The sequence below is a fragment of the Poecilia latipinna genome, unplaced genomic scaffold (assembly GCF_001443285.1).
Source record: "Poecilia latipinna isolate Pla-1442-1.1 unplaced genomic scaffold, P_latipinna-1.0 Scaffold33, whole genome shotgun sequence".
NCBI classification, from domain to species: domain Eukaryota; kingdom Metazoa; phylum Chordata; class Actinopteri; order Cyprinodontiformes; family Poeciliidae; genus Poecilia; species Poecilia latipinna.
The window spans coordinates 260,538-283,444 of NW_015112649.1; the positions used below are offsets into that span (position 1 = coordinate 260,538).

General features: G+C 40.1%; 1 protein-coding gene across 1 annotated transcript in view; it reads right to left on the reverse strand.

The window, feature by feature from the left end:
- Positions 1-22,907, reverse strand: part of camkmt (calmodulin-lysine N-methyltransferase) — a 131,152-nt gene that overhangs the window by 45,213 nt on the left and 63,032 nt on the right. The window contains exons 4-7 of the mRNA XM_015042005.1: positions 13,061-13,121; positions 10,502-10,553; positions 5,297-5,360; positions 818-884 (exon numbers count right to left, since the gene is read on the reverse strand). Of these exons, the coding sequence (XP_014897491.1) occupies positions 818-884; positions 5,297-5,360; positions 10,502-10,553; positions 13,061-13,121 (244 nt within the window). The remainder of the gene's footprint in view (positions 1-817; positions 885-5,296; positions 5,361-10,501; positions 10,554-13,060; positions 13,122-22,907) is intronic.

Sequence of the window (22,907 nt, forward strand, 5' to 3'; positions counted from 1 at the left end):
AAAAAAAAAAAAAAAAAAAAAAAAACAGTCATTGGAAAATGTGTTTTTTTTTTGAGACGGGGACAACAATTAGGTTCATTTTAGCCTGTCCTTGCATGTGAGGAGTGTGTGCATGTTTTCTGGACCATTGATCCTCATCAAAGAGGGTCACTTTTCTTTGATGATCCTAGGCGCATGCTTGGACTTTAAAGCCCGATAATTAATCTGCAGAACGCTCAAAACGGGACGAGTTCTTTCACGCTGAATATCTGAAGCAACCGTATTTCCAGTTGGAGATTCGGGCGACACGATGACACAAATACGTGTTGACCAAGTCACATTTGAATCACGGCAGACATTTGAAAATCAAACGAATTTACTTCAAACTAGCCCACAGAGTCAGCCGATGATTATGGTCAACACTTTTCAGGAGTCTGTGGCTGGAGACCACGAATCTAAACACCTCAAACTAAAATATTGTTCTAGTGAAAACAAGAAAGCTTTTAAGCAATAGAACAGTTAATAACACATATAAATGTTTAAGTCATGTCACAAATTCTCAATTGGATTTAGCTCTGAACTTTGACTAAACCATTTAATCATCAATGAAATGTTTTTAGGGTGGAAAATTATGCCGCTTTTTTCTTCCGCTTCACAATTATTCACTACTTGGTGTTGGTTTGTCACATAAAATCTTAAAAAGAACAACAGAGAAGTTTTAAGTTGTAACTCCAAAAAGTGATCATGAGCTCAAACAAGAGTAAAATGATCTAATGTGCAGGAACCATTAACAAAAATCAAACTAAAGATCATTGAGTTGAGCTGAACAGCATCTTACCTTGACGATACGTGCGTTGACCCAAACTTTCCGGCCTGCCTGTTCCTCTCGACCACTCTCCGAACATCTGAGGTGCAGCGGTCAAGGATTCATCTCTAAAATGTGGGCAGGAGGCGGCGGCGGCGCAGGTTCCTGCTTTTCACGAACCAACGTTAAGTTCACCCCACAAAGGTTAAAACTGAAATGATTCATGTTTACACTGAAAAAACATAAAACCACATCTAACACAGACTAAAAATGAAACATTGCCATTTATAATTTATCAAAAAGTCCCATGAAAGAAAGTTGTTGGTGCTCAGATCTCATTAGGTCCTGAATCAAGACGCTCCAAGTTGCTCTTTATCGGCAAACACAACGGATACAAGTTATTTTGGGACAAATAGCTTAAAGTGTTCAGCAGACAAACGGTCACCTAACATTTGACTAATCAGCTCTTTCAAAGCGATGTTTAGTTTAAAGCAAATGTAATAGCACGTCCGTTGTAAACGTGGATGTCAGTGTTGCCGGGAAGGATATCAGAAGATATAAAACTAGAGAACTGTGGGAAACATGTTGCGTGGTCAACAACACCCACATAGAGGAAAGCATGAGTGAGCAGAAATGATGTCCAGGGACGGAGCGCTACATCACAGCTGCTTCGTACCGGATCAATGGAAAGGCTTTTAACCACAGATAGAAAAAATAAAACACACACACACAAATGAAGACACAAAAAGGCTGGGTGATTGATGTCAAGTTGTCTATTAATACAGCGACTAGTGGAGTTGCAAAGCAATTCAATTAGGATTTCCTTGTCTTTAAAGCCAGCAGAGGGCCGAGACGAATCCAATCGACAAAGGCAGGGTGGGGGGGAAGAACAAGAGGGATGGATGAAGAGAGCCGGAACATGTGATGAACTGATCGCTGTAAATCTGTCAGGGATCTCAGAGGTGTCCCACGACGACGAGAAACACAAACGACACACAGGTTACGCAGGTGAGGAGCATTTAGGATGCAGAAATGTGTCTTATTTGCACACAATCAGAACGCCTGCGAAGGAGTGAGCACGAAAGGCCGGTCAGAGCACGCTTACGCCACTCAGGGAAAGTTTATACACACACACACACACACACACACTTGTCCCCAACTGAAGACATGCACAGTAGTAAAAAAGAGATTTGAGAAATCAAATAAAGATTTTTGAGTCTTGTTGAGCTTTAAAGTGGGGGAAAAAAACCCATTTTCTTCAATCACTTGAGGCCGAGCGGCAGCGGCCAATGACATGCATCAATCATTCTTAATGGAACATTTCCATTGATTTCCTACATGAGTATTCAAGGTCAGAGCAGCGGCGGTTTCTGCTCTCTTCGCTGCATGTTTTTTTTTTGTTGTTTTTTTATGGCGGGGCGGGAGGCCTGACAACAATAAAGGAGGTCAACAACTTCTACGAAAAGTGGGAAATCTGTTCTCCCAGAGCGTGTACAGTAAATGCCATCCGTTCACAACTTCTTCTTCTTCCTTTTCGTATCTTCTCATCTATTTCGCTGAATAAATCTGAAGCCCTATCAACAGCCGCCATCGCTCTCCATTCTGCCGCAAAATAAAAAGCCACGCGAGATAAACAGAGGCCATTAGGACACGGCTCAGGCCTCAACGGGAGGAAATACCACAAAGTGTGTGAATGGACCAATTTGGCAGAGTCCGGGACAAATCCTGAGTCTTTCTCACCCCCCACCTTTTCTCTCTCTGTGTGTGTGTGTGTGTGTGTATACTCGCTTCCATTTTTCGCTCTGAATTCACTTACAATTCTCCCCGAGTGTTTGTTCTAGGAAACAAAGCGGCCGGTCAATGGCGTATTGTTTGCGTGTCCAAGTGTGTGTTTTACAGTCTTCGCGATGTTATTGTTTGGTCTTATTGTGATCAGAGAAGGAGCATTGTAGCCCGGCTGGGGACGGAGATGCCGTAAGCGGGGTTAAATTTGGAAGAGCCGCGTCGCTCAACGGGGGAAAGCGAGACGCATATTTAGATTTCCCTCGTTTGTTAACAGACGGTGAGACAAGCTGCTTTTTTCCTTTTTTGCGGCGCTGCCCCATTAATTACTGGAAGATCTAAAAGGATTAAATGAGGGGGAAAAAAAGATGAAATGAAATGAGGGAAGAAGAGCTGTGATGAAAAGACGAGCGTGTTTTGATCGATGCCCCACTTAAAGAAGAAACGACACCAAAAATCTCACCTAAAGATTTCTTCTAAAAACATAATTACATGTCTTAATTTGAAGAAGAAAGGAAAAAAAACACACACACACCCAGCATTTCAAACAAACTTGATTGTAAAGATCGCTTCAAGCTCTCACCCTAAACCTCAGCGTTAGATAAACTCTCAAAACTAAATCTGACAGGATGCCAGTCGCAGCGCTCTTATTTTGGCGGATGCGGTTGGTAGATGCCCCCTCCTCAGAATGTGCCCGGCTGTTCTCCTGCACTCCGACACGACATCTAGGGTCCGTCATGAGCTGCAAGTTCAGTGGGGAAAAAAACTCATTTCTGACTCAGAAAACACCAGTAACAAGACTGACCATGGACTTCATATTTGGATGCATAACTTGTCAGTTATTATGTAATAATGAGGATTAATTAGCATTTAGGCAGAGACTGACTTGACTAAAATAATGTCCACACGACTTTGTGTTCCTCCTTTGCAGTCACAAGCATGATTTGTAATAAAACCTACATCTTAAAGTTGACTTTAATTTAATTTAATTTACAAAAATGTAAATTTTCATGTTAAATCAACTTCATGAAATACAATAAAGACTTGGCTGAATAAATTGGAGCAAGTTTTTATTTTTTATTTTTTAATTTCTCTTAACTAATCAGTTTTAGTTTAATATACTTGCTAAAGACAGTTAAGTCAACGTATACCAACAGCTTTTGTTAAGTGACAGTTTAAGTTGATACAACTTAACTGAGTCAACCCAACAAGGGAACTAGACTCAGTCAAGTTGAGTTGGAAAATATATTTTTTTTACAGTGCAGGGGTTAAAATTTGCAAAAGGCAGAATTCAGTCCAATCAGCTGAAAGAACACAGAAAAATCCTATTTACTTCCAAATGAATCATGAATAACTAACAGATATATAGTGGAAACAAGATGTTTACGTTCACATTTTAAAAAGACATTGACCCTCCGTTCTCACTTTCTATCATTAAAACGCACAAAAATGTCATGTTTTCGGTCAAGTAGGATTAAAACTATTATTTCCATTTGCCCACATAAGAGTAATGTGGAGGCACGGCTGCAGAGGTTTTCAACACAATAAACCAACATGTCCAAAAGTTTGGTTCATCGTGAATAAAGCCGCATTCACCCAAATGTTCTTGTTAAAGTTTTCAGACCCAACATTGGCTGGAAGGCCACTCAGAACGGAAGAGGCCATAACTTCAAAAGCAACATAAAAACCTACAAACCTCAACGCGAATGTTAAGTATGTGGCAACATGTTTTGCCGGCAGTGAAATAAAAAGTTTTTTTTGTTTCTAACACAGTCTATGTAAATATTATTTGGTTTCATCGGCACATATAATCTTGTGTAAGTAACTTTCTTTTGCAAACCTAGCAGCATATTAAAGCAAATAAAATACAGTTTGCATGGCTCCACATTTTAGAGAGTGAAGCAGTTTCAAGTCCACTTTTGTCTTGACCTCGCCACTGCTACCAGAATCCTTTGAAACTAGTCGTCTTCATTTTAGTGAAGTTGTTTAACGCCAGCAAACTTATGACTGATTATAACCTCTTAAGTGAAAGAACTCCAGTTAAAGCAACCTCTAAATACCTCTTTAAATTGTTGATTCAGACATGAATCTTTGCACTGTGGTTATCGTTCTCATCCAAGTCTTAAAAATAAAACCGGATATCTTTTTTTAAAACGCTGCTTTCCACAATTGTATTCTTATTTACGCTTGAAGAGAAGCAGCAAAAGTGTTGCACTAATTTGTCTGCCGTTTGCTCCATGATTCTCTACCGTTTGATAGCTGACAGCGAAGGCAACGAACCATCAGAAAAAGCAACATTTCAGACCCAATATGCAGAACTTTAAATTTGATTGTTTCACGTTTTTGGATGCTAATCCTCTCAGTGTCAATAAATCCAATGAGATGGTATCCGTTGCAATACATTTTCATACTGATAGGAAGGAAATTAAATATTTGAAACTCAAATTAAAAAAAGCCCAATGTTTTCCCCTTTAGGATGTGAACATTTTAATCACAGAACAAAAAAAAACAAAAAAAAAACATTCCTGCACCATAGATTTCCATCTAAAGGACACACAATCAAACGCCTAACTATCTCACTGAGGGACAAAAGAAAAGCAAAGGGTTTGTTTTTTATTTTTTTCCGCTGGAACAAAAATTGTACGATCGCACATGAATCGCTGTGAGCTAATGGAGCTACGGCAGCGATGGAGAGACGGAGAGAGAGAGGAGAGGACGATGAAAGGATACTCTGAATGGACTTCTCATTCCCATCTGATAGCAGGACTTCCTTCACGTCAGCAGAAATGGCAACCTGAGAGCCGGAGGAGAGACAGGAAAGAGACGGAGAAATTAAACAACACGGAACAAAAGAACAAACCGCCCAAAAATAAAAAAATAAAATAAAAAACAGCAGCCTCAGATGAAGCAAACATCTGAACGCACGCACACAATAATGACATAACCGTATCTACAAAAGCCTCGCTCCTTGGCAGCCCGGCCCACGCCGCCCTCCGTCTCTCCGTCTCTCCCTGCCATTTTCCCCTCTCTCTATCTTCACCCCATTTTTATGTCTGCATTATTTTAATCATTCAATCAAATCAGTCAATACTTTTATCATTGTGGCTAGCGGTGGGGGCCTGCTATCTTGCTATCACTCTGTTCGGTAATTGCATTGTGACAGGGGATGATGGCAAGCGCAAAGCCTTTTCATTTGACGCTGGGTGTTTATCAGGCCGAGCCATCACTCCGTTCGCCGCTGTCACTCTGCACTCGGCTCGCCGGGCCTGCCTGATGCCCTTCATATAACTTTGCGGAGCGTATACTGCGAAACGACGACGAGAGAATGGAGAGCTGCCGCGTTTCGACGTGTGCGAGGGAGATGTAGATAGGGAGGGGGGTGAGGTGTGCGCTCCGGTGTAGACTCTCGGCTTTTTGACGGTCTTTTTCTTTACAAATGCCTTTTTCCTGTATCAGCAAGCGTATGTCAGGCTGTTGGCTTTTGTTAAAGAGGGCGCCTGCATCTCCAAGTGGGTCAAATTTGTCGGCACCTCTGTTAAGACGTGCAAAATGGCTTAAAAGAAATTCCTCTTGTTTTGCAGTAACATTATCTTACCCTTAGAAAACACAGAAATCCCCTCCCTCTTTAAGAGATTATTGTTTATAAAAATCATCAGTGGTGAAATTATCAGTGTCTCTGCTGCCATTATTGTACTGAACCCCGTTTGGCAATATTTAGGAAACCAAGAATTTCTCCAGAGAGCAATCTTTGACTTTGACTATACTCTGCACAAGACCTTCTGGATGCAATAATGGCATGATAACTTGATGATATAACTGTATTTTTTTTTTTAGCTAGAGCCATAACATTTTGCCAATAGCCGTGTAACACTAATTCTCAATTTTAGCACATCCTGCTAAAATGATCTAGCTAACAGCTCTTTCCCATACATGAAATTACTACATATCTAACCTAATGAAAAGTACTATTAATAAAGATTTAGTTGACAAAATCCTTATAGAAGTGGGTCTTACAACCACAAGTCAGAAGAATGTGCTCCACAGTATTAATGCTATCTGCTAGCTAACAAGTAGATGGCTAACTAACTAGCTGGCTAGTTTTAATAAGCAGTCTGCTCAGAAAAACAATGCTTAGTTTTTCTGAGCAAACTGTATAAGTCTGCTCACAAAATAAGATAAGTTTCTTATTAAAACTCGTATAGTTTTAATAAGACGGCTAAAAAAGAGACAGGCGGCTAAAACATTGGCGAAGCCACACAAAGGCGCCACCTTGCCACGCCCACAAGACTGCATAAAAACTGCAATAAAACTAGCCCTAATAATATTGCACCAGCTCCACATATTGTCTTTTATTTTCAATGCTACACTAAAATCTAATAAAAAAAAAATTATTTAAATGAAGTCAACTGGGTTATTGGGTCAAATTCGTCAACTGATTATTGGCATTTTATTGCCTGATTAGCCAAAATGAATGAGTCACTGGCAGGTATTACATAACCGGCCATTATGACCTTAGAGTCAGAGTCAGTCCTGAGGTCTCCTAACGCTCTCTGCAGCTCACCCTACAGGCCCTCCACTGGGTTTAGGTTTGGGAACTGTGACGGTTGTGAGGAAAAAAAAAAAAGGATTTTTGTGTTTGATAAACCATTTCTGCAACTCATGGATATCCAATTTTCAGCTTTCTAGCTAAAAGTGAACAGATTTTTATTTTGAGCAACTTGTCATCCTAAAGAGGCCATGATGCCACGCGCAACAGTTCTGCAGCTTGTCACCTTCGGCCTGCCTGGAAATGACTGATTTCTTTGAAAGGCATCTTTGAGTGCCCTAATAAAGCATTATATTAGTCTAATATAATTTATTTTATTCACACATTGCAAGCTGTGCCAACACTGGTTTTCTTAAAAAACCTTACTTTCCCCCCTTATTGAATGCTGAAAAGAAAGTTAGATTTCTTTAAAAAAAAATCAATAAATAAATAAAAATTCAGTTTGAGATTGTGTTACTGCGATACATCCTGTCTCCACATCTGGATGGGCGAAATCAGTATAAATAAAACGGCACAACCTGCTCTGGAACCATCATGCATGCATTTGTCTGCAGAAGTGAACATACAGACACACATGTTGAAACCCTGAGGGGCGTTTGAAGGGGGTCACTGAGTGAGGTGCTGGGCTGCCCGCCATCTGCTGAAATAACGGGACGACACCTTCAGGCTCCACCAGAGCACACAGCTGAAGGAACGGGAGTCCAGCTGGTCGACACAGGAGCATCAATCTGCACGCTCAGCTAGTAAGCGGTCACAAATCTGTGAGAATAATGACTTTACTAACCAAACACAAATAATCTGCCAAGCCGATTATGTAAAGCAACAGCAAATATTTCTACGAACATTAAGTAATCATTCCTAATGTCGACACGACGCGAAAACAGTCCGGCTCTAAGAGTCGACGTGTCAGTTTTACGGGTTTCAGTTTCAGACCAAATGGAAATAAATTAAAGATTAAGTCAATTAATTCAAAGAACAATGCCCTTTTTTTTGGGAAGTCAAAAAAATTAAATAATACATCCATAAATTAGCACTTATTTCAACAGTTTGAGTTGTTTTATATAAACAAAAATCCATTCAGACTCAGATTGCACCAGGATGATTCAAACTAAAGTCTGCAGAAATTATATTAACCACTGCTAATCTCTTGAGAAACCCACAATTTTAAAAAAATCTGGATTCATAAATTTTTTTTCAGAGATGAGAAGTGCATTGGAAAGGCAACAACGTGTTTAAGAATGCTCAAAAAAGCGTTTAGTGGGTTGACCCTCCGACTTTCAGAAAACGATAGTTTCATCACATCTTCATGCTGATTTTTACTGAGAATTAATGGTCAAACACTCAACAATATTTAGCATCATACCTTCACAAAAAAAACAAACAAAAAAAACAAAACAAGAAAATGCGGGGAGAGTGGTGTCAGTGACGGATGAAGGAGGGAAGAGGTGTGAAGGAAGGATCCCATCTCAGACCACCAATGTCAAAACACGGTGTATTGACCGCTAGGAGATAAAACTCAGCGTTTTACACACACACACACACACACACACACACACTCATTGGCATCTAACAGATCGATGGGACACTGAAGCCTGCTATATGGAGGGCCCCAGAAGACTCTGACTAATAAGCCCTATAGCTGACAGACTGCAGGGTGTCTCCACATGTGTGTGGAGGAGTGTATTAGGCATCCAAATACTCGACGGCTTATTGAAGTTTCACTACTTTTGTGACAAAGCGGATGCTTGTTTGCATATTTTTGATTACATTTTATGCTAAATAATTTTGTCAATCACAGGAATCTTTATCTGCAGACATAAAATAGATTAAGACACCCTAGGACATTTTTAAACACACAATTCAAGTGATGTAAATCAACAATTTAAAAAATATCTTTAATTTGTTTTGTAAAATAAAAGAAAATGCTCATTTTGGAGTGGAATAAATGACAACTTCATCACTCAGACAACTAGTTTGGTTCTCCTCTGTTAAAGCGAGTGTGAAGATTGAAATAGCGTCTAAAACCTCTAAGAAACAAGATTGTGGCAGCTCTGGGTCTGTGAGATTTAAGGGGGATTTTAAAAAATTAAAAATCAGACAGTCCCCAAGCGGACAAAACGACTGGCAATGAGCTCAGGTCTGATGCTAAAAGTAGTTCCCGAAAACTTAACTGTCATTGCAAGCAGGTTCTTGCTGTTGTTAATACATGAAAGTGTGTGAAATGTACAATCAAAAAGAGGCTGGGAAGAACCCACTGCTCTTTAAGGACAGACTAAAGTTTCTAGACTAGTTTTCCTTGGACAAATGAGTGTAAGAACAAATTATTTGGCCATCAGAGCAAAGGACAACGCAGCTAAAAATAAACAAACCAACAAAAAAACACTACCTAACATTAATTGTGAAACATGGAGGTGGAAGTGTCATGGTTTGGGGATGCTTTGCAGTATCAGAACCAATTCTTCTACTGTGTATTGAAATGTCAAAGAAGCTGTAAAAAAAAAAAAAAAAATCTTCAAGCTGAAGCTGAACTGGAACTTTTAGGACAAATCCCAGATCTTGATCTTTATGTGACTTAATACAGGCTGAACAAGCAAGAAACACCTCAAATAGATCAGAGGTGCAGAGAGGAGAGGGGCAAACCTGCCTCAGACTGATGATATGTAACCAAGGTGGATAACCTTGGTTACATATACAGAGGTAAGGTGTCCAAACCTTTTCCAGTTAGATAACGTAGTTTAAGTTTATATCTTATGTTTAACAATTAAAACAAGCTTTATTGATATATAAAATCTGAACATTTCTCAATATTGAGTGGGCTGTCCTAATATTTCCTCAACACTGCTGGAAAACCTCCCACTGTAGCTGGACAGGAAGACTCTGGCTGCATTTATTGCAAACAGGATTTTTTTTTTTTTTTTACACACTTTTGATGTGGCACTTTAGAAAGTCATTTTTTCTTCTTCTTCTAAACACAAATTCTTTCCAGCACACTTTTCTCTTTTAAGCCATTTAATGTTAGAAACGACTAACTGTTCTCGACGCAGACTCCAGGGGGAAAAAAAAAAACAAAACCAACCAATCAGGAGAAACACTCAGGCATAATCTGCTCAGTGAATCTGGCGGTAAACCCTGAACACAAATGAGTCGCTTTATTAAACTGCTGTGAGTAAAGTGTTTGCATGCAAATTCCCCCTGAAGGCTCGCAAATCTAAACTCGCATTCCAGCGCGCAGGGAGTGAATGACGGAGCCTGAATAGATAAGGGCACTGCGTGCTCATGCTGTGCGTATATTGATTGGCGATGATTAGTTTTATTAGAGAAGCCGAGACACTTTTCCTTGCAGAAGTCTGCTGCTTTTGTGCGTGCGTGTGCGTGTGTGTCTCACTTACCATGAGCCCACCAAGGCAAGTCATACCTCCTCCTAACTCACACACTGCACCCCTGGGAGACAGAGAGGAGGAGAAAGAGAGGCGAGTCGGGGTGAGATTTACTTTAGTGAGGCAAAAAAAAAATGAAAAGAAAACAGCAGTTTAGTACTAACACACACGTGCTGTACAGTAGATCTGAGCAGATATGGAGAGACACTCCGACGCGCTACGCTACGAGCCCGGGCAGATACACAAACACTAAACACAGCGGGGTAAGAAATATCAATTCAACCATCAACTTGAAAGCTGAATGCTGAACACTGAGAAGCGCAAGCTCAATCAGCAGGATATCTGAGGAGCAACATAGACACACACACACACACACACACTCACACACACAAAGTCCTGCAGCTTGTCTGCTCACTCAACCCCTCTCCTCATCCTCCTCCTCCTTTCATCTCCCCAGCCCCTCCATCTCTGCCCCTGTCCTCTTTCATCCCCCCCCCACCACCCGCTCCATCCCTCCTTTCCTCCTCTCTTTCCTGCTGACCTTCACTACACCGCTCTGATCAATAACCCCTCTCCTCCTCGCCTCCCGCCTCTTGAATGTTAAAACAGGAAATCAAAGGGTGACGTTCCACCTTGAGTGGAAATCAAAAGTGCCCGGGTGCTTTTCAGCCGTGTGCCACAGGGCAGCCCTGATGCACGGCAGACAACAAGACGGGGAAAAGAGCAGAAGGCGCAGAAAAGGAAGAGAAAAAAAAATGCTCCGGTGTCAAAGTGGTAAATGTTTGCGAAAGATAAAAAGCAGCGTTTTTTTTGTTTGTTTGTTTGTTTGTTTTACCCTACAATTTATAGAGAATCTTCATGAGCAAGCATCTTCTGAGTAGGTGTGAGATTCTCGTATTATGATAACATTATGGTTTTGTAGCAGAAGAATGCAAAACATGATTGTTTAGCAGCACAGTTGTTTGTACTGCTAAAGACAATGCAGAGAAAATGTTGGTGTTGCTCCTTTCACACAAAGTGAAATTCAAAGTTTCTGTGCAGAAAAACAGAGAAACAGAGATAAGACACATTGAAGCAAAAGAAAATTCAAATTAAAAGAAAAATAACCTTAAAAAAGGCCAATTTAAGCAGATAAAAAGACAAGGTGCAATGTGAATAAAGTAATATTTTGGGGAAGACTGCAGGAGACAGTAATATTTATACTCATGATTTAAAAGAAGCAAGCAGATAAATACAAAGCGTTTGTACTTTGCAGTACCTGACAGGAATAGTCCGTGAATTGAGAAGTGGCCCGAGAACAGAGCCTTCAGGAACCCAACATGGGTTTATGTTGACCAAGTGACACAAAGCAGTTCTGACCTTTCACATAAAACCTGAACCACTTTGGTCCAGAACCACAGAGTCCTATCAACTCTTCCAATCATTCAGGATGCAACAATATTATGCAGAATGCCACAGTTATAATGTGAGTATCTTCACTTCTTTAAGAATAAATAAATAAAAACATGGAATTAATGAATTGGAAAGAAAGGCAAAAAACCTTTTCACGTTTCTTTATAGTCTGTAGGTTTAGCTATTAGTGACTAGAAATGTGTCCAAATGGGTAAATGGGTTTCTTTTGTAAATAAGCCTTCAGCCAGCTGACCACCAGTCCACAGTGATGGCTGGGGGAGAGGCAGCACAGCCAGAGAAAACTAGTGTAATTGATGGACTTACATTAGTGATTGTTGAATCTGTTTAAAAACATAAATAAATAAAAAAAAAAATGTGTCACAATAGTCGCCTTTATTCATGGGAACCAGTCAGGACACGCTGAGAAACGGAAGATGGGAAAACCTGCAGCAAGAGTCTCAAAATCTAATGGCTGCATTCAGGACTAATCGCCTCAGTATACGGGTTGCCAGGTCTGTTGCTTCCCCACGTCAGACTGTGCACAGGCTAGTTAGCATGACCACCACTGACAGTGGATAAACAGTTTTTCTTTAACAGTAATTTCTTGTTTTGTTTTGTTTTTCAACATTACCATGGCTAGAGCAAACTAGCAATCATGAGCAGTGTGTGCACAAGCTTGATTGACAACACTAAGCCCCTCCTCTTGGCTCTGACTGGCGGTTTCTGACTAAGCGGTGGATTTTTGGAGATGGCAGCAGGACCACAGAGCGGATGCAGAGGAGCTTCATTTTTAACACTTTGTTAAAACTGTCACAGTTTTAACAAAATATTTAGGAAAAACAACTAAAAGTTATGAAATGCGGGTTTAATTGGTTTACTTTTCATAGTCTGCAGGTTCATTTATTATTTCGCATGTGAAAATATTTCCAAACAGCAAAATGTGTGTCACTTGTAACCAAGGGCAAAGTGTGTAGCAGCCTTCCCCACGGGCAACAGGTGGGGGTGGGGTAACACTTTGTAACTCCTAAAGCTTTAAAAACAGGCCAGAGAGAGAACTGTGGCCACTTTCTCCCGCATCTCAGACAATGACTTTGAACCGCTGAAACATGAAAACGTCAGCAGAAAAAAAAAAAGAGAGAGAGAAAAAACACAAAACAAAACAAAACAGTGAAAACTCACTTGAACGAGTGCCGCTTCTGCAGACAGTAATGTGCCATCACCTCCTCAGAAGGCCACACACCTGCATCAAAGACAGCGGGAAAAGGAAATCAGTCAATTAAAATGCCCGACAGATGTCATATCCCCGCGACACAAACGAAGCATCTCTGGTGTGAAGACACACACTTGGATCCCCGTGTGTCGCGACATCACAGCACATCGGCATTGATATAACACCCAGGAAAACACAATGGCCGCTCCGTCCAACATAAAGGGAGGCATTGTGATTTTCCCAGTCTGTGTTCATTTGCTTCTGTTGTGGCTTCCACCTTGCCTGTGATCCAAGGCTTCTTTCTCTGTCTGCTCGTCTGTCTCTCCGTCCGTCCCTCCTAAATCCCTGCAACACACTCCCTCGTTGGCCATTGTGTATGCAAGTGTGTAGGAGTGAGCGCGTGTGTGTGTGTGTGTGAGACAGGGCGTCCAGTGTGTGATAATCACAGTGTGCAGGCCTGCCTGGCTTATCACCTACAGTCAGCCCTTCTCCTTCTGCCGTGCGTGTAACACACACTGAAACGAGCGCGCGCGCCCGCACACACTCAATCCAAACTATTTCTCCCTCACTTTTTATTGCACACACATGCACAACCGGAGACAAATACGCACATCTTGGCAGCGAAAGAAGTAAACATTCATTTGAATAAAACTTCAGCTTCTGGCTTTGAACAAGAAGGTTCGCCTTGGCCCTGCCTGCCGCGTAAAAGTGTGTGCGCCCGCGATTCTCTCTCTCTCTGTGTGTGTGTATGTGTGGGTGCGTGCGTGGGCGTGTGTGTGTTTGCACAGTTAAGTTTTTGAAAAAGGAGAAAGACTGAGAGGATATAGAATAAGTTGGATAAAGCAAAAAGGCAAGCGAAGGAAACAGAGGAAAATGAGCGAGGTAAAGGGGGAGAGAACGAGGGAGAGGCTGGTGGAGGAGAAAGAAAAGGTGGTAGTCGATATAATAAGCGGCTTACAGACGGTCTCTCATCACCTCATGGGGCAGACATCCCTGCTCTCTCCTTCTCTCCTATTCACTCTTTCACTAACTCTCCCGGTGCCCTCGCTCCGGTCCGCCAAGATTAGCTCAAGCAAGCAGGATTTAATAATGCCTATTGATAAAATGTCCAAATATTCCTCTTCCCCATTAAAAAAAAAAACTCTTTAAAGCGTGGTGTGACAGCATACACACACACTCACACACACACTCACACACAGTACTGAAGTGGTAAATAGTGTCAAGACATGAACCAAAGTGACATTTTAAATTTCATCTTCTCATTTGTCCTCAGAAAGGAGTTTTGTCACAAGACATGGAAAACTTCACATCGTGGCGTCAGTCTAGCAGCTCTGTGGTTCACCAAGAGCAAAGCTCATCTACATTTGGGTTATTTGCTGTAAATACACAGCAGATGTTTGCTTTTACGCAGCATTTTTTGTCCCCCGATGTAATGGTGTCCATTTACAACTCCAGGATTCCCTTCACTATCCGTGTCTCCAAACCCACAAACGCAGGTTCTGAGTATCATTTCGTAAGTTCTGCGGTGCTGCTAAAGATTACTTTACTTACTTCCTGTCACTTGAGCTTTTCAGATCATCAGAACAGTAAATACTAAACTGAGTTCTCATTTGTTTGCGATCCAAACTAACGAGGCCCTAGAATGAATCAACTTTGATTAAAGCTACATTTTTGGGATGGTTCTTACCGTCAAACCGAATCCTGTAGATTTGGAAAACAAACTCAAGTGGAACCTGTCTGACAACATGAAGTAGGCTAAGGGTGTTTCCATACCTGAGAGATTTGATTTTTTTTTTATTGGAGACCAAAGTTGCAAAACATTTTTTTGTTTTATTTTCAGCTGCTGTGGTTCAAACGTACCAAACCCTTTGAGCGACCAGTTAGCCCGCTCACCTGTGGTGGCGCCGCATCATGAACCGCTGAATGAAACAACATGGAAACCTCAGAAGAAGACTCTGAGCACAACTTCCTTCTCCACCAAATGTAACTAAAATTGGAGTGGCTTTCAACGTTAGCCATTGCAGGGTTTCCCTTTGTCTTTGGCAAAAGACCAAAAGCAATTTCTCCCGCTAGTGCTGAACGCATGCATGCACACAACAATATTCTTTAGAGTGATGGGTCAAAACTGGAACTTTTTTTTTTAAGGTTTCTGTTTTTATTACATCTACCATTTCAGCAACAGAGCATCATACCTACAGTCAAACATGGTGGAGGTTTGGTTTGCTGCTCTGCTCTACAACAGATGGGAGCAAGAAATTCACTTTCGACCTGAAAATCCTAAAGAAGAATGTCTGACATCAGTCTTTAGATCAAACACACTTGGTTTATGTAGCAGAGCAATGATCCAAAACAGGGCAAGCCCACCTCTGAATTATTTAAAGACAAAACAAAAAAGAACAAAAAATACAACTTTAGAACTTGGCATTGGACTTTGACTAGGCCATTACCTGTTACATTTGCACTCAAAAAACCTTCAATATCATTCTGCAAAGAAATAAGACCCTCCACAGAATCATTTTAATTTACCGAAAGCCCTTAATGTCAGATGTTGCTGAAAAGCTTGGCATTTCTCATGTTTAGGATAGGATTAGTTTCTCAAATAGGGCAAGCTACATTTTTAAATAAATAAAACAAATGAAACTTGTAATATGTAGTTTTGTGTCTACTCGTGTTATCTGTGTCTGATGTTAAAATCTGCTGATCAATAACAGAACAGATCTATAAGCAGGCTAATTTTTTATTTTTTTTCACTATTCCACCTGACCTCTCATCTGCTTGCAAAGTTAAAGAATGCAGTAAACCCCTGGCATCCCTCCTGACCTCTATAATAATAGATTGTTAAAGAAAGCTGAGATTATTACAGCCAATCCCTGCCACCCACTATGGGCTGAGTTTCAACTTTTGCCATCAAGACAGAGATACAGGATTAAACTCCGTAAAACCGACAGACTGAGGAAATCTTTCATTGCCGCTGCTGTCAGACTGATAAAGTGCAGCATGGCGAGGACTTCACTCAGCCTCCTTTTCTGAGCTGAAAGATTGTTGTTGACGAGGTTGTTGTTACTTTTTGTACCTGTTGAGTGGCCAGCAAACTGCCTTTCAGGGACAATGCGGTTTAACGGATCTGAACTGAGTTACTAATAGCTTACAAAGGTGTTTTTAGGATCTGGAAATACTGGCTCTTGGAAACAGCTCATATGACAGCAGCAGTATTTTTTGTAGCAGCTGCAGTGAGGCATTAAGTAAAACAAAATGTACACACTGAAACCAAAAATGTGCTGCTTTTTTTTTTTATTTGACTCATCTACTATAGTTATATATGACAGAAGAAAGCTGGATAAGAACAGAACAAACAGAAAACAGTTCAATACCCTTAAAGGATGTAGTTACCTTTAATGTGACTTTTATGGGAAATGCGTTTTTTTTTTACATATTTGTGAAAACTGTCACTATGTGAGAGCGACAATATAAGACAAATAAGACTGAAAACAAACAAAAAACAAAATAAAAATAAATGAAGTTTCTCTGCCTCCTCCGGTCAGAAACAACCAATCAAAGCAAGGGGATGAAGTGAGCATCGCATAAACAAACATGATTGATATCATGTTTGTTTTAGTGCTAAGATGCTACTAGGGTCTTAGCGCTATCAATCATGTTTGTTTATGTGCTGCTCACTTCATCCCCCTTACATTTATTCCCTCACAATGGAGTCTGCCATGAATGCTAAGGCTAGTTAGCATGGCCACTGATGACACAGATAAACAGTTGTTACTGTTACAGTAAGTTGTTCCTCTGCCATTAGCACATTTCATACACACAGTTCATACATGAGGTTGATTGACAGCACTAAGACCCTCCTCCTGGCTCTCGTTGGTCGGTCGTTTCTGAGCGGGAGCGGTGCATTTCTGCACAACTTGACTTTTTCACAGATTATCTGTCATAACATAATGACAGTTTAAAGAAATATGTAAAAAAACAAACATTTTTTTATAAAAGTTACACACAGCAGCTTTACAGATTATTTAAAAAGCATTAATATCTTGTTTTAATTTTCACTAAAATCAACCAATAAACACACACACACACACACATATATATATATATATATAGAAAGGGCAAACACTCCACTGTATTTGCAATGTGTATTACTATTACACCACCGTTTGATGCCTCAATCACAAACCACCTCTTTTAGTCACTTTACATGAGAGAATAAAATGAAAAAAAAAAATGCTATCAGTGTAACTGTAAATGTATTTTATTTTATCAGTTTCGGTGATTCTATTGAAGCTTCAATTACATGTAATAATAGTTTAAAAAAAAACAAACAAATAAAAACAAACTGTGGCGCTGCAAAATATCTGTTGCTCACAAATATCCTCCATATTGTTCGGTGCCCAAAACTCCTCAGTGTCATGCGACTTGAACTTTGACCCATTCTCTCCTGATTATGTGCTCGCATGTAGTATAATTGCATCTGAACAGACGATTCTGGCCTGGGAAATGACAGTTCAGCACCTCCCCTGCATGTCAGCACATGACTCTTGACATGAAGGGTCTCCCCCCAAACATCTAGGCCAGACGAACAGTAGAGGGTGGTAATGCAACGTAAAACCGGGTCTAATCCACCGCTCAGCGGCAGAGGCAGAAGACAACATGAAGGTTTTTCTTAAGATTTTACTGCTGCTGAAGAAAACGAGACACAAACGTTACCGCTCTGTTATCTCTGCTCATGCTGATGAGAAACAGCGAGACCATCTTTGGTTCTCGTGTGACGACAAAAGAAAGCAAGTCACACTGGATAATCTGTTAAAGGCTTGTTTCTGCTCTCTGAATCCTGACCGTACTCCCAGGTCGCCTTCTCTTTACACAAGCATGTGTGTGAGTGAGACAGAGAGAAAGTGCGTAAACACATGTATGCGTGTGAGAGCAAGACAACTCAAAGTAATAGGGCTTTGTAAAGCATCTTTGTACCTGATGGTTAATCCACATCTCCAATAACATTAATAGTCCAGGGTGATAAAAATAGGTGTGTGCCATGAGTATCAGAGTGTGGCTGCATGTGGAACAGGTATGTGGTTCATGAGTTTGTTTGTGTGTGTGTGTGTGTGTGTGTGTGTGTGTGTGTGTCAGACAGCGAGAGCCTCCTAGGTCGAGAAGCACTGTAGGAAATGAAGGGATCAAGAACAGAGAGCAGATTACTCTTCCTGAGGATAATGAAATTATTTCTCACCTTCAATTACCTGATGAAGGAGAGGGAATAGTTTCGTGTTTCTGTGGATGTGTGTGAGTCTCTGGTCAATATCGTTATTAGTCTCAGGAGCCACCTCGTGTCAACCATGCAATCTTATGCAATGTTATAGAAATTAATGCGTTTTGTTGTGTAACATGCATCTCAACCTCTGCAACAAAATCAAAAGCCCTTATAAAACTAGTAACAGTTTGTTAGTGTCATTATGCACAGTGAAAAAGACCATTCACCAAAGAATGAGCAATTTGCTCTGAAAGTTACGTCGATAGCTTAGATTGCAGTTTGCAAATGCGCTCAGAGACAACAACATGCATTTTTGGAGACAGTGTTCGGTCATAACGATCACTGCTCACGACGTTATGACCAACCCTGCACAGTTCAGAGGGACAGGGTTAGACTGTTACAATGTTTTGCTGCTTGAGGGACTGGTGCACTTCAGAAAATACTTAACATCATGAGAAAAAAAAATCTAAATCTTAAGGCATCGGTCGGGAAGCTACAGCTTTGATTGGATCTCAACGAGCCTTATAGTGCCGTCAAGTTAATTACGAGGTATTCTCAGGGCAACAAAGTCAATGAGTTGGAGTGGTCAGCACGAAACCCTGACCTTAGACTCGTAGAAAATGTGTGAACATTGCTGAAAAGCCGTTTGTGAGCAAACTCGACCCAGTAACATGAGTTCTAGCTGTGGTTTGTAAGGCTAAAATCCTCATTGTTTCACCTGTCAAACAAATTCCAGTGACAAATCTATATTTATTTACATTCTATGCTTAACTTCGGTGTATTTGAAAGTCGACATAGTTAAATTCCCAACCTCGCCTTTGGGTTTTACAAGGAAGAGACCAACCAGATTTGTTGGCTCCAACAACATAACCCTGCCTACTAAATCTACTGTTGAGTTGTACTGTTCTTAATGTTATCCCTGCAGATCCCAGTGACCTGGAGCTGGCCTCTTGTACCATCTTGACTTAATGCAACACTAATCTGGCTTCACTAACTGTCAGTAATCAGATGCACTGAATAGATTATCCATCACCCTTTAGTGGTTTTTTTTTCCTTCTCAATAACCACATTTGGCTTATGCGATATAAAAAAAAAAGTAGCATAGAAACCCAACTGTACTTCAGTTGAATCACCTTTTCTTGATCTTTCTGGGGAATCCCAAAGCCTTAAAAACAAACAAAACAAACAAGTAACTAAAACCAGGGCAGGATTTGGCTAAAGGGCTATTTTAGGTGCTTGAACAGGGAATCCAGACAGGCACTATTACACTATCTCACTAGCTAAGCCAAGCTAAGCTAAAAGTGCTCCGGTCTCTGTACCACAACTTAATTAAAAAGAGCCCGATGTCTATATTTAAAACAAAGCAAGACTGATTGCATAGTTTCAATTTTTAGCAAAGAAGTGCCGATGAAATCTAATGAGGCTCAGATATTAGCTTTTGCAAGCCAGTTGTTCTTTTATAATAAGAAAAGTTAGACAAACTGAAAAGCATTGCATCTGTTTCTGAAATGAATGGCCTTAATTAATTTCAGTCCTTTTTTTCTTTCATGGAGGTGCGTCCCATTCAAACAGTTGATTCAACACCAGAAACTTGGCTCAGGTCTTATTTGTTTCGGATAAACGGTTTGGATTTCTTCATCCTATCGACTATGCTTTATGGAGGAAAAACATGTTGAAGTCAAAATAAACAAAGCTATAAAGATGAGGGCATTGTAGAATATTGTCTGTGTATAAGGAAAGTTTTAAAAACTTTCAGTTCCCTATGTATGAACTTAACAAAAGTTCATGCATAAAGATATACACCCATCTGACAGCATCACTCTTTGGTCTGGAAGTTTATAAAGTGGTAAAAAAAAAAAGTAAATTATTTTTATGACAGTTCTGCCATTAATTTAGGCTGTGAAACAGTGAGAGAGAGAGCAAAACATAAAACAGAAAACAAGAAGGCTGAAGTACAGGTGAAGTTCCCCTCTTTGTCCCTTTGAGACTCTGATTTCTGTTGGTCAGAAAACAAATTGCATTTGAAAATATTAAGAGTCTGGAGACATCAGAGAAAATGTAACATTAACTTTGTAATAACTTATTTTAGGTGAGTAGTAAAACTCTGTTTTACACCGACTTCTCCAACTGCTCCTAATTAGTGACCCCTGAGCAGGAAGGGTAGAGAAAAAACACAGTTTTACATTTTCCTGTCCTATAGTTTTGGTCAAAGCAGAAATCAGCGACAACATTCAAATTGTTGCATCTCTGCAGAGGTGAAACAAAGGAAAAACATTTCAAAAAGCAAAGGAGTAGCTGGAATGAGGGGAACGTCAGAAAGCAACAGAGGAAGAGGAAGAGGACGAGATGGCAAAAAATTATATATATATATATATATATATAAGACAAATATCAAAAAGGGGAAATGGGTGAGACATGTCAACATGGGGTTAAGTGGGCCGTGGCGTTGCTGTGAGCACACACCAACACACCTTTGTGACGTGGCCAACACACAACTCCACGTTACACACAGCCTCGCTGCTCTCCCTCCCCTCGGGCCCAGCATGTTTTCAGGCTCTGTGGCTCTCTTGTGGTGATCCGTCTTCACATTAAGTGAGGCCTCAGATAATTCCTAAGCCTCCTCCATGGCCGATCCAATAAGGGATAAGGCTCTCTGCTGGCCATGATCAACTGACAATCTGTTCGCTCACACGGCTACTTTAGTGGAGGCCAGGATTACCCCGGCCAGCCCAGACACAGTTCAGACGACCACCTCGGCGCCCGCAAGTGTGTTTTCAGCACGGGTGGAATGAATAAAAGTTCATGTGAAAATCAATAAAAGAATGATAATCTACAGAATAAATCCTTCATCATGCTTTGCTAAAGAAAGACATTTTTAAGTTACCAGGCTATATTTCTTTCTTAAATAAGGGAGCAGACATAAAATTGTTGCAATCATTTTACCGGAGGCTTCTATATTTTGTTACAGTGGTAAAATAAAACACTGATGAAATGAAACATGCAGACTTTAGCTACTCTTAGTAACACACTTCCCGTGCAAAAGTGTCATAATTTTCCTTAAATAGAAATAACTACATCTCACAAAGTTGTGACTGGATTGATTTTCTGATTGCATTAATTTAGTTGAAATAAAAGTTCCTTCAAAGGCCTCTTGGCGAAATGCGAAAAATACAGAAAATGACTATGTTAAGCTCATCCACTTCAGTCACAACAGACAGAAAATAAAAGATCTGATTTCAGCAGCTTATTCATCCCCTCTCATGACTTTATATTGAGTAGTGATGCAAGTCATGAAATTTATACAACCGAAATCCAATAGGCATTATGTATCTCGAGAATATAATGAAAAGAGCACAGAACACTGGGTGTATAAATACGATTCAGGTCCGAAAATGAAACTCAAGATGGCATATAGATTCTTTACACAAAGACTGAGACACTTTAAGCTTTTACTGCTGGTAAGAGAAGCAGAAAGCTACAATTAAAGCAACTTGGGCTTCGATAAAACTGCAGCAGGGAGTTCTCAAAAAAACAAAACAAACAAAAAAAAAACCTAAGGATTTAGCTTCAAAATTTGAACAAGCACACCTTACAATTGCCTTAATTTAACTCAAATTTTGTGATATTAACACATCAAAAGCATAAAAATCCCATCTCAGCTTTCTCCATCCATTTTAATCTTGGTTTATTCAACTTTCTAACAGAAATAAATATAAATGTTACCTCTAATTATTCTGGCAATTAACAAAGACAACAAATTGTGGTAACAACTAAATGTTACATGACTTTTTATGCAGTTTATGTACACACCTACTACATGATTTTGACTTTTTAAGTTGATTTAAATAAAGAAAAAAAAAAACAGAATATTGTACAAGATTGTTATTTATTAAGATGTACTTGTATTTTGGACAGGCATACCGTACCTGTGGCTAGATGTTTATCTGTTGTTGAGGATGTTTTTCTGTTTTTAAAGAGAAAACTGAAGTATTTAGATATGCATCAGACAATCAGTGCAAAAACCCAAAACCTCCAAATGAGTTTTGTTTAGTTTAGTTTTTATTTTTTTGAGAATACCATGTAGTCTATAAAGTGGACTCAAACTGCAGTCAAGTGTTGTGATGCAAAAAAAAAAAGCTGAAAGTCAACAGGGTGAAGAGTAAAAACAATAACCAGTGTTTTTTTTCTCTTTCTTTCTTGACATCTCAAAATCAGAATGCCTAAATTATTTTTTTAGGTTTAAAAGACCCTTAGCTCCCGGCAAATCAGATTAGGTGAAGGCTCACAAAAGCCTGAATTACCAACAGCAACATGTTAATATTAATAGCAATTACAGAACGATGACTCTGCCTTGCTGAAATGGTAAATACACAGGCTGTGAATAAGCAGTTCAGATAGCCTTTTCGCCTTTCACCAGAAGAGCCCGGCAGCGTGTGATAAGCATCGACATTCTAGCCAACAGCGCCCGCCTTGGAGACATTCCTGATCCTTTTTTCCATTGGAATAGGCTCATTTTAACGCACACTCACCTCCACGCACCCACACACGCCCACAGCCAGGCC